Source organism: Botrytis deweyae (assembly GCF_014898535.1).
Source record: "Botrytis deweyae strain B1 chromosome Unknown BDEW_004, whole genome shotgun sequence".
Classification (NCBI taxonomy): domain Eukaryota; kingdom Fungi; phylum Ascomycota; class Leotiomycetes; order Helotiales; family Sclerotiniaceae; genus Botrytis; species Botrytis deweyae.
In genome coordinates this window covers 947,771-959,695 of record NW_024066211.1, presented here as the reverse complement: position 1 = coordinate 959,695, position 11,925 = coordinate 947,771, and the positions used below count along the sequence as shown (strand labels likewise).

The 11,925-nt window shown below is 42.9% G+C and overlaps 6 protein-coding genes across 6 annotated transcripts; 3 read left to right on the top strand and 3 right to left on the bottom strand.

Annotated features, from left to right (window-relative positions):
* On the bottom strand, positions 1 to 2,962 carry EAE98_002305 (uncharacterized protein; the record flags this gene model as incomplete). Its single annotated transcript, XM_038949925.1, has 3 exons — positions 1 to 136; positions 216 to 1,987; positions 2,038 to 2,962. 2 exons carry the CDS (start codon positions 2,960 to 2,962, stop codon positions 675 to 677), a joined length of 2,238 nt encoding a protein of 745 aa, XP_038813664.1. The 3' UTR covers positions 1 to 136; positions 216 to 674.
* A 1,872-nt stretch (positions 2,963 to 4,834) lies between these two features.
* On the top strand, positions 4,835 to 5,549 carry EAE98_002304 (uncharacterized protein; the record flags this gene model as incomplete). The annotated part of the gene is made up of 3 exons (XM_038949924.1): positions 4,835 to 5,092; positions 5,151 to 5,425; positions 5,492 to 5,549. 3 exons carry the CDS (start codon positions 4,835 to 4,837, stop codon positions 5,547 to 5,549), a joined length of 591 nt encoding a protein of 196 aa, XP_038813663.1.
* A 1,254-nt stretch (positions 5,550 to 6,803) lies between these two features.
* EAE98_002303 (uncharacterized protein) lies at positions 6,804 to 7,286 on the top strand (the record flags this gene model as incomplete). The annotated part of the gene is made up of 1 exon (XM_038949923.1): positions 6,804 to 7,286. The coding sequence occupies one exon, from the start codon at positions 6,804 to 6,806 to the stop codon at positions 7,284 to 7,286; it is 483 nt and encodes a 160-aa protein (XP_038813662.1).
* Positions 7,287 to 8,603: 1,317 nt separating this feature from the next.
* EAE98_002302 (uncharacterized protein) lies at positions 8,604 to 9,224 on the bottom strand (the record flags this gene model as incomplete). The annotated part of the gene is made up of 4 exons (XM_038949922.1): positions 8,604 to 8,742; positions 8,836 to 8,950; positions 9,059 to 9,093; positions 9,172 to 9,224. The coding sequence occupies 4 exons, from the start codon at positions 9,222 to 9,224 to the stop codon at positions 8,604 to 8,606; spliced, it is 342 nt and encodes a 113-aa protein (XP_038813661.1).
* Positions 9,225 to 9,505: 281 nt separating this feature from the next.
* Positions 9,506 to 10,118, top strand: EAE98_002301 (uncharacterized protein; the record flags this gene model as incomplete). The annotated part of the gene is made up of 3 exons (XM_038949921.1): positions 9,506 to 9,513; positions 9,577 to 9,756; positions 9,815 to 10,118. The coding sequence occupies 3 exons, from the start codon at positions 9,506 to 9,508 to the stop codon at positions 10,116 to 10,118; spliced, it is 492 nt and encodes a 163-aa protein (XP_038813660.1).
* A 578-nt stretch (positions 10,119 to 10,696) lies between these two features.
* On the bottom strand, positions 10,697 to 11,520 carry EAE98_002300 (uncharacterized protein; the record flags this gene model as incomplete). Its single annotated transcript, XM_038949920.1, has 2 exons — positions 10,697 to 11,162; positions 11,231 to 11,520. The coding sequence occupies 2 exons, from the start codon at positions 11,518 to 11,520 to the stop codon at positions 10,697 to 10,699; spliced, it is 756 nt and encodes a 251-aa protein (XP_038813659.1).
* Positions 11,521 to 11,925: the final 405 nt, after the last annotated feature.

Below are 11,925 nucleotides of genomic sequence, written 5' to 3'. Positions count from 1 at the left end.
CCCAAGATTACTGCGGACCCCTTAAAGAGTCTTGTGAATCTCCCAGCATAGAGCTCAAGGTCTAATAGATTCACGAGAAGCAAAGAAATCGGACACGACGTCCCGTCCCGTCCATGATTCTGGAAGCGGCCAAAATCTGATTATAGAATTAACACGGGGGAAACTCATCTAACTTGTGTGGTATTTAGGGCGCTCTCAGAAAGTAATGATCTTACCATCTTGATTGGCTATTTTTTCCAACTATTGTCGTTATTTAGAGTTTTTGTCACTTCTGTCCCCTTTTCATCTCTCACTTGAACGAGATATGGTGAATCTTGAACTTTTTGGGTACTTCTTCGTGAACAATGTATTCTTCCATTCAGCCTTGCTGTGTAATTTTAGGTAGGTATGCGAACCAGCACTACGTAGTTCACCCGTTTCCATGTCAACAGACACCGGGACAAAGTAATTGACTTGATTAATTCTCAGGCATACCTAGCCTTCATATGGAAGGGTATCAAATCACGAAGATATTCACTAAAGCCATGGTATCATCCTAACCTATCCGTTCCTGGAACTTTGTAACGCCGTATCATCCTCAATATCATCGTAAATCATCATCATAGCATCCATCCTTTCACTTCTCCAGAAGTTAATCTTCGTAGAAGAGAACGTAAAAGATCAATCATCAGCATCTACCAATGTTTCATAACTAGAATCTGCTCCTGATAAGCCATCAAAACATTCCACGTCTCCTTACGCTTCATTCCCTCCTTAGCCCAAATGTCTTCCAAAGCAGTCGTTCCATTGAAGTACTTCACGAACTTTGGCCACAATGCTTTTGCCTTGGGGTCAGTCCAGCGCTTACCAATAGCTGCAATATACATTGTCTCTACATGACTAGCCTTGTGGGGATCGACAATGGCATAGGAGGATATGTATTTCAAGTGCTCTGCATTGTTTAAAGAAGGATGCTCGGTAGCTTCTGGAACAGGCATTTTCTCGAATTCGTCTTCGGCGGCTTTAGCTTCTGCAACTGTCTTAGCGGCGAGTCTTTCAAGGCGTGCAGCTTCGGCTGCTTGCTCAGTAGTGAGAGGGGCTGTTGGGTCGAGGGCTGCCGCCTTCTCAGCATCTGTAGCTTCTTCAGAAGAGTTGCCTTCCGGGGATCCGGGCGCGGTGTGAACAGGTGGGTTCTTTGTTCTCTCGATAGCTTCTGCCTTTAATTGGTATTCGACCTCATAAATGATCTCAGGCCAGACCCAGATCCAACAAAACGTTCGCAGATGAGTGACCCAGCCTCCACGAATGAGCCATGCAAGCATTTCCATATATTTTTCGCGATGACTCTTGGAGGGGACGAAGGACTTGTAGGGGCGTGGAGCATAGGATATTTGGCCAAGGAAACTTTGTAAAGATGGAGCAAAAGGAAATGCCTTTTTCCATTGTTGGCTTGCTGTAATTAACTTGTGCATATCGCAGTTGGGAGAAACGATAAACATGTCGCGAGCGTGAATAGGTGGAATAGCAATTGCTTTACGCCAGTAGATCAAATGTTGTGCGAGGGTAAGAACTTCATCAAGACCAACATTGTTTGCTTGAGCGACTTGTTGAAAGGATAAAGTAGGTTTAGCCCATTTAATAACTTGAATCAAAGGAGCAGAAAGCTCTGTATCTTCAGATGATATCTCCGCGATAACGTCAACCTCATCCTCAAGAAGTAGAAGTGCAAAATGCTTATCAAGTTGTGTGGGGTCTGGATTACCTTCCTCATCGACAAGAGGGTTGGCACTAGAAAGTAATACGCCGGGTTTTGCTCGCTCGTTGGGGTTTGGAAAGCTCGTCAAAAATGTGGGAATTGGGATATGAAGAGACAAATCAATGGGAGGCTTGGTGTCGAGACAAACGGTAGTGATGGTATTGTTGACAACGGCATCGTAAACGTCGCGCATTGCATCTGCCAAAGTAGATTTGATCAGGATTTGACTCCACAATTGACTCATTGGGCGCTCTATCAACAAGTTAGATTGTGAAGTAAATTAATGTACAAGGAGGACTTACTATCTTCGCGGGCTCTCTCCTTCATGCCTAGAATGGTCTCAGATTCTTTCCAAACATAATTGCTCTGAGCTTGAGCATGGTTGAGGGCCTTGTTGAAAGTCTTAATAACATGCTCATAAAGCTCCTCGATTCTCTCATCTTGTTCGTGCCTAGGTAAACTGATGACGAAAACAACGTTAAACATTGTCATTTCTCCATGATCATCACCGTCATCCGAACTACTGCCCTTTTTTGCCTGACTGCCGCTAGCCGCCTGACCTTCTTCTGCTTCATCTTCATCCTTGGCTACCTCTTTGCCCTTCTTCGACTTTCTCGGCTTCTTCCAAAATCCATCCTCGCGGATGTGCAAGGGATAGGAAACAAAGTAGAGATTGTCAATTGACAGCTCAAACTTCTTTTTATGGTACGCGCGTGGTGGAGTCAAGATACTCGCAAGATCAACGGTAGGAAACTCGCCGAATTGTTCCCAAGGAACGATTTGTTCGCCGTCTCTGCCTTCAAGGTGATCGTCGTTTTCAATTTCCACGTGACGCGATCTACTGCCATTTCCACCATTCCCCTTTTTTCCATTCAAGTTCAATTTTCCAATTTTTGAAGCAATTGGGTCTTCAAGATCGGAGAAGTCGTCGCTGTCATCCTCATCGCTAGGTGTCCGGTCTTCAAGCTCGCTCTGATCAGTTTCCGTGCCATATCTATAATTGCGTGGTGGTGGAGCAAATGATGGTCGAGGTGGATAGTGAAAAACAAAATGTGGTCCTGTTTGTGATTTGATAACAAGAGCAACGGCAATTAAGCCGGAATCGATGAAAGGTTCAGATTTATCCATGCTGAAAACTCTCCCTTCAAGATTGTATGGAGGTTTTGAAGGTTGATTCTTGGAGGTGGTGGCTTGCTTTCGACAGCTTTGTTTTGGTTTGGGAGGCATATTGATGAAAGAGGCCCGTGCAGGTGCAGAATGCTGGCCCGAGCTTCTGATATATAATGTTAGTAATTGTTACCCCTAACAGGAGTTCAGAAATCTTTCAAAAAATACTTACAGATTCTAGATTTTTGTTGTTGAAGAAAAAAAAGAATGGAAGTTGAAGTTACTGTTGTTATTCACAAGTTCTCACCATTGCCTGATCTCGGCAGTCTAACCAGTTTTGAAATGAACTTGCTTAGTCGTTCGAGAACCACTGTCAATAGCAACCATCACTTACAGTTTTGCCATTCAAATTGACATAGAGTTTGAATGGGAAGCAATAGTTGAAACAAATGATGAGTTCTCTACAGGATAAGGGTACTACTTCTTTTCCAAAGGAGGAGTAAAGATTCAGCCTACAGGTCTGAGCAGTAGGAGGTTCCATAAGCTTCCGTCTTTTGACTTTATTTTACCTTCAATGTTCTTGATATACGTGAACCTGTCTGTTTTACTGGAATTCGCTTTCAGTGTAGTGATTCAAACCAGCTTCGTGACTTCAAATGAAAAACACATCAACAGATCTGGAACTCCTACTCTCATTCATGGACTGAAGTACTTGATTGATGATGACATTGGTATCCACCAGAGAGAGATAACTCAGCCCAGTCAATACCATACATATACCTCGACCATTAAATCGCTACGTATGCTTAATCTGTTGTAAAGGCGTGGGGAATCAGAGTACACGATCACTTCACCACCAAGTTCCATGGACCTCGCCAACACGCCCAAATTTTCATCCTCGCCTCCAGTTAGCCAATCAGATGTCTGCTATTCTCGCCTCCTCTCTGCTGCTACTCTCCCTTTCCTTCTTTAAAGAATACTAATCTCAAAAAGAACATACAAATCTGCATAACTACCCCTAAGATGAAATCAACGAAAGTGAGCAGAAGACATTCAATCTTCAAGACGAAAGTTTCGAACATAGTTTCGTCACATCACCACATCGCCTCTATTTAGCGAATAATCAGCTTCAATCAACAAATCTTAATTTCCAGTTGCTATATACCTGGCCACACTCAGTCCGAATTACCTACCTATTAAAATCACACGAATGTTTTTGAAAAACTGCCCTCTAACATGCACGTGGTAAACTGAACACAAAGCACTAACGAACTGCCGCAGTTGTCGTCGGACGCAGAGCTTGCAGGCAACCGAGCTGCATCTCAAAAGTATAGAATACCCAGGTATGTAGCCGTCACTTCTTTTCATCAATTGGTTGAGCTCCAAATTGTGATCGGTTGAAATTTTCATCAGATGTATTCACTAACATAGTTACCGAGAATTGCATGCGATCCGTTCACTGTATTGAGATGGTAAAGAGAAGCTTGAGGTTCAGATTGTTACCGGCCGCAGTAAGTTCCAAGTACTCTTCCAATACCACTTTTGTGTGATTCGGAAACTTTATGTGGCTACTATTACTGTCACACCTGCCGTGTCCAACGTAGAATGCAGAAGAGTCTCGAACACATTTACAAACCTGGATATGTATTCAGGACGATGCGTCTACTCCGCAATGTAATATAAGTCATAGATGGCTATAACCATCTAGCAACGAGCCCTTCAAGTTTTATCACCACTTCGAGCATCTTCAAGCACACCATTTGCTACATACACAAGCCAGACTCGTTACGAGCTCCGGAAGCCCTCCTATTCAAACCGGATGAAATATACACGAGGAACGACGCAGAAAGTCATAAATCTCGGGCGCCGGACCACGGAAAAATTGTAGACCATAAGAACCTCATGGATGTATTCCATTGTGATAAAGTATAGAGAATACGGTACGAATGATGATCTGATATCGGTAGCGATGGAACTAATACCTACCTTTCTATGCTCCCAGCCCAACTCCTAACCATCTCTCAAAATCTTGCAATTCTCGACCGACCGACGACCATGGATTATGTTAGGGTCAGGTCTTATTTCGATGAACAATCTCCCCTCTGTACTTCCGAGCAAGCGTATATTCTTTGCAAAGAAGACCTTATCACTCTGAAGCCAAGCAGAGAAAACACTTGGCTTGATGGAATTATTCAGAAGATCCCGCAGAAATTCCCAAGTCGTTTGACTCGGCACATTTTCTGCCCTCCGGTTAGATGTCTGCTGAACAATTGCGGCTAATATTTGCTAACTCCTGTATGATATTCAGGAATTGAGAGAGAAAACTAATCCAGAATCTACGAATCTTATTCTTTTTAGCCCTGAGCGTGTCAACATCGTAGTGTCGGTGATAATTCTCATCACTATACTAACCCTTCTTGTTATTCCAGTATATATATTATGGTATTTGAGTAATGTCCCCAGCTCGAAGTCACCCATAGGGATTCTTATCGGTATACTACTGATCTTTACACTATCATTCTCGGCAGTTTTGTCACTCTTCACGAGAGCCAAGCGCCATGAGGTTCTTGCCGCGGCAGCTGCGTAAGTCTTGTTCTCTCACTTAAGGTCTTGAGACCTCTACGCTAACACCTCAACTTAATTATGTAGCTACTGTGCTGTGCTGGTCGTATTCGTTGGCAATGTTGGAAATCTGTCGCCCAGTTAAGAAGTCGGATGGGCATATTATATATGGAGCCGAGACGAGTTGAGTAGTTTGCCAATATGTGATATGAGGTTGTGAGATGGATAAGGCGGCGTCGTTGAGAATTTCGATGAGGGGATTGAGTCTTGAGATGATTTTAAGGGGCGGGTGTTTGGAAGTAAGGAGGAAAGCATGTTAAACAATCTATGAAGGAGCCGGGAGGCAAATTTTGTGAAAGTACCTACAATCACAAGAATATAATCCATATCAATATTCTCAGAAATCCCTTGAAATTGAGGGATTTAGTTTGTGAATGAAATAAAGCAGCTTGATATCTAGATATAACAGTCTCCAAGTATTCACAGTTGAACTAGTGGAAGTAATCGACATCGAGCCCGATGTTGAAATCAAGGAGCTTAGTATATGTAGCGCGGTTCAATTAGATATTTCGAGACCAAGTATACATCGACAGTTCCAGTTGAGAGAAGGCCCAGTCACAAAAGACTCTCGTGCTTGCCCATGAGTCTAGGAACTCTGCATATTAGACGTTTGTTGAAAGTCAGCGTACAATCATTTCTTACGAAAAACTCGGATGTCCGGTATAATCAACAGCTCCACGAACACATATGTAACCTGGAGGATATTGAACGTCATTTTTTCGAGTTTCTGGCATATTACCACAGCTCGCAGTTCAAATCATCAACAAAAGTCCGGCACTGGTATTAAATCCAGCGACAAACCCAATCTGTAACAAATGCAGAAAGCTTTCCGATAGGTTATGACAACAAATTCCATTATACCCACGTCCGTAATCTTCTAAATTTTCGTAACTTTAAATCCTTCACAGACTACCACACCATTTCATCTTCAAATTTCTCTAGTCAACAATTCTTCATGCTTCTGTATGCTTTTTACATCGCAACAAATCTTCCTTTAACCCACTCCTGTGTACCGCTGTAATCTAGCGATCGACCACATGCGACCTCAAGAAGGCCATAATCTTAAGCGCCAGCGACAACAAACCGCGGTAGCCGCTCAAGGAAAGTATCAAGGTTGTATTATAGGCTTAGGCATCAGTTTCAAAGTCTCATATACCTCTAGAGGGTTTAGTCTTTGAAATTCGTTCCCAGCACTGTCAGAATCAGTTGGAACATATGCCTAAACGATTTAATTATTAAAAACCCTCGAATGCAATTGAATTTAGCTGTGTACATAAATCATTGTTCGAACTTTTTCAATTCATTGCATTAAGTAGCCTTATTTTTGGGGGGCAAACCAATGTTTAGCAAAAACCCCTTTCGTCGTAAAGACAGCGAGTCTAGAAAGAATCGAGACTATCGAGATGATCAAACAGAGGCACCAAGGGGAGGTTCAAGAGCTTCATCGAGATCTCGAGATAACCGCAAACAATCTGACGTAGCCTCCCAAGCTCCAAGAGTTCCGAACATGGGTTATCTTAGAAGGACCCTCAAAGAATTTGCATGCATGCCTGGATTGGCGGAAGACATTGGTCCTCTCTTACATGAAGTGAAAATAAAATTAGAAAAATTACACGAGATCGATGGGATTCTAAAGGGACGAAGCAAGGTTGGAATTAATGTTGAAAAATGCACGGAACATCTTGTAAAAGCTCAGCAAATCCATTGGAAAATTGAGAACTCTATCAAGAATGAAGATAGAGAACTCAAGAAAGGAGGGTCGGTGCAGACAGAAGGGGATGCAACGGCTTATGAAAAAGCATTTAAAGATGCTAACGGGTGAACACCTGAGACATGGGAGACCATGAGAACAATGGGGAAAAACGAGGATGATTTAGACCTTGTCATCATTCGATATCGTCAGATTCTCAAATCAAATAATTGTAGGGAGAATGAGGTCAAGGAGAAAGTAGTAAAGGAACTTATTTCAAAGTGTATGGAACTCAAAGCAACACATGAGAGAGCACAATCTATTCTTGAGATAGATAATCCTCAAAGGCAGAGCAGGGAGCCGAGGAGTGATACGCGGGTTCCTCGACCAAATAATACCAGGAACTATACGGGGCGTGATCGTTAACCGTTGCCAGGGAGTAGTTAAGTCTGGGACTGCTCATTTGCTGTCGTCACATGGTCAAGAACCACCAGCACGGCAAGATTAGTTGTGTTCATTCTGGGAGTTTGAGTGAAAGTTTCATTGATTCGCTGTTATTTGAGTTTGCCTGTTTGGTGTCGTTTAGATCAATGGGGCTGCCCTATGAGTAACTGGAAATGGTAGCCCTCCTTCATTCCAATTATTGCACGCTTTCCTAATACTCCATTTTTGCATGAATTTATTAGAGCTATTGTTGCTCGATCAAGGATATATTATATCATAATACACACAAAACAAATTCCGAAAAATAGCAATTGAATGTAGGTGATCAATGCGATACTCGAATATTGACAGTCCGTTCAGCTGGCAAATGTATCCAAAACATGCCATTGCAAACTGAAAATTGGGAGAAATAGTCCCCGTATTTATTCGGTATGCTGAACCCGTTATTCGTCCCCAAGTAAATTAAGATGATCAGACTTACACAATCTTTTGTGAAGTCTTCCGATCTAAATCTTGAGCAGTTTCAGGGTGGATCGCTTGTTGGAGATGACGGAAATAAAAAGAAGTATATGTTCTGTCCTTGAACTCCATATAATTAAAGGCTTTGGCAAAGGCAATATCTATCGTCTACACTTGTTGACGGTCTCGCACTTGAAAGCATCGTATTTGAACCCTCGCTTATTGGGCAACATAGCAAACCATAAGTATGATGGCTAGAATCTAGACCCTGCGACTACCAGCACCATCGAATGGAAAACAAAATAGAATGACGCTGTAGCCGAAACAATATTCCCTTGCATGTGGTGTGAAAATAAATTTCCTTGGCATTTTATTCAAACATTTTGACAGACATCCACCCTGTAGCTCCACCCAAAAACGCCGACCCAATGCTGTAGTTTTACAGATGATGATAAGATACCTCCTCGCTATCCCATAGTGTTTCATTCGTTTCTTTTCAACTCGCCTCGAACCAATCCATAGCCACCTTAGCCACCTTCACCACCTTCACCACCTTAGCTCGTTCTTATGTTTGTTTGCATCGTCGCCACCCTCTTTTACATCATCCTTCTTATCTGCAACTTTCGTCTCTGAGCTCTCATCCGCAAACCCTAAGTTCTTGAATTCGTCCTTCGCCATCAAATTCCTGCAGCACATCCAACCGTTAGTCCTCAACGTCTCAAACCCTATTCCGATTCCCAATTCACTACCCAAATATGTATGAAAGCCAGTGACCCACCTATCCATCCGACACGACAAATATGATTTCGCCAGATCCCTACATTCTGGATCATTCATGCCTCGAACCTTCTTCATACAATTGAGATAACTTTGCATTACTGATTTGCATTCACCTGTAGTCGCATTGCCGTATTAGTATATGTTCTAACATTCCATAATTCAAAGCCATTTCGATTTGCGCACTCGTAAATTCGTATTCAAGGAAGAAAAGTAAACCATACCATCATGATCCAATGGAAAACTTCCTCTCTCCGGCCTGTATTCCCAAATTCAATCGTTAGTTTTCTCTTTGCCAGAATACACGACAAATTATAAAATCATGAGAGTAACATACGGCGAAGGTTTGTTATTGACCATACGCCCACCCGGGCTTCCAAATGTACTCATGATTATTGATGCGTATTTTACTGTTGGAATGATTCGATGTTGTAGATAAATTACATGCACTTGATCGGAGAAGGATTTTCTATTGTTCCGATAATTCTACCCCAGATTTATGACGTAAGCTATCGGAGCTCAACTCGTAATGAGGGGTTAATGTCGATGACAACTCCTTGAGTAAACAACGAAGCATTTGTAATGAAAAATTAATATTAAAGAAATAAATCTTCCTATTTATAAGTAGCTTGTCTATCGAATAACTTCACATATCACCTCAAATACTCAAAATGCCAATGCAGGTCCCATCCAGATTACCCCTCTTCAAAGCTTTGAACCACGTTGCTAATATCTATCCCAGGAAACTAGAAGGAAGCTGCCAATGCGGCCTCGTAGAATTTTCTCTCCAATCCCAGACTCCCGTGCCATACCAACTCTGCGCTTGTTCCATCTGTCGCAAATGTGGGGGCTACGGTGGATGCGTTAATCTAGGCGGTATAGCCTCTACGCTCGAGATTACCAAGGGCAAAGAACACATCAAGTACTTCCTTCTCCCCCTTTCTCTTGTTGTTTCTTCTCCTTGCTCTAACATTCCGTAGAAAATACACTGCAACCGCCGACCGTGGCAAACCCACGGCCAAAAAATGCACATCCGAACGCAATTTCTGCAGCGAATGTGCATCGATGCTCTGGCTTTGGGATAAAACATGGCCGGAGCTAATTCATCCTTTTGCGAGTGCAATTGATACGGAACTACCGATTGCGGAGGAAATGGTTTGTGTGAAGGGGGATAGTAAGCCGGAATATGTTAGGTGGCCGGAGGGAAAGAAGAATGTTTATGAGGGGTATGGGGAGTTTAGTATAGAAGAGTGGCATAAGGAGAGAGGATTGTGGGTTGTGTGAGAGGAAGAGGGATTGGGGATTATGGGAGGGAGGGTCGGGGGTATTGGCGAAATTCGACACGTTATGAGGAGTGTGTTAAAACAAGTTTGTTTAGGATATTCCAGAATTTACCTTCATTTTATGACTACTCAAGAGGAGTTCTCCTCCCAGCAACTTTGCTTCGAACTTTGAGTGAAGGTACGAATTACCAAAATGTAGGAGGGTACCCATTGCGAAATGAAATTTTCGTAATTGGGAGAAGGTGGTACATCGAATAGACCTAGCGAGATATTTCGACCATCGACGAAGCTCAATAGTTTGCGCTTTTTGATAAATACGCTAACGTCTGACTATACAAGTATTTGAGTGGTAGCGTTCATGAGATTATAGATTTGCTAAAATTTCATTGCACATCTGAACTCGAGATCCTCGTTTCAATGAGGCAAATGAATACTTAAATGAGTTTTAAATTAATGACAATTTTATTCAAGACTATTTACCCAAATAAGCACTCATTCGAATTAGCCTACCAAACCTCACCACAATCATTATACATTTCTCCTTCCCGTCAACCACTTACAGTAACAAAACTCACTCTTTCAAATCGTCAACAAATTCAACCTCTTCCCAATCATGTACAAAACCCACAACGCCTGCACACTCTTCGACTGACCAGAAGGATACCCCATCAAATTACCCGCCACAATCGCCAGCACCCAATCCGAATACAGCGCCCCGAAAACCAAACAAATCGGCACGCAAGACGCATATCCACTAAGTCCGATCAATGCGCCCGTTCCAAAGGGATTTTTATCGCTACCCGAGAACCAGAGGCAGGAGATGAATACAGTTGCGATGGCGATTGCTAAGCCCACGCCTCCAAACACCGCAGTGATGGTGCTCATTCGCGATGAGAAATTAGATGAGGCAAGAGAGATGGTACCGGCTGTGCCGGCGATGACGCCGGGGAGATAGAGGAGCAGCCACCAGAAAGAAGGGAAGATGGCGATGAAGCCCGAGGTAAGCGAGAGAGCTAGTTTCATTGCCGCGATGGTTTCAAATTGCCTGGAAAATGACAAGTTAGAATTTTCGCGAGATGGGATGAAGTGTTGAAGGGGGAAGGTGGGATATACCAGGCGTGATTGCATGTAATCATGGTTTTGATGGCTGGTAGGAGTGTAAAGAGAAGCTTTACAATAGCGATCGCTTTGTTCCATGTGCTGTCGGGAGTGGAGTCTATCCATGGTGTGGCAGGTCTCTTGTGGCAACACATTACGATAACGGTGTAATATGTGAGGATGTGAGAGAAGAAGCCCCAACCACCATATGGGAGGGCATAACACGAGGCTTCGGCGCTGAAGGCGTTACTTTGTGTATTGTCTGCGAGAACTGATGGTATGTAGAGGAGATAGAGGAAATACATGTGTGGATATCGTGTAGTGATATTCATTTTGGACAAGAGGAAGTTGGGTTTAGTTCACTTCGGGGCTCGAAATGAAATGACAAACATATATGCGTGTAAACAGATCATACTGTCCTCTCTCTCTCTCTCTCTCTCTCTCTCTATATATATATTCCATGCTGTCAGATTCCAGACCACACCCTTCCGATGCAAGTAAAAGAGTCGCTGTTAATACCCAGCCTCATTGTATCAGTGTCTAGATTAAGATAGTTTATCTCAAGTCGAATTCCTTCACGATCAGCCAAAAGCCCATAAAGGAGCTTTGCACACGAAACATCTTGAGCCTCACAAAAACGGCGCATGACTCAACCTTCATCGATAAGCTTGAGTCGATTCCCTTGATAAGATTAACCTCCTCGAATCAAA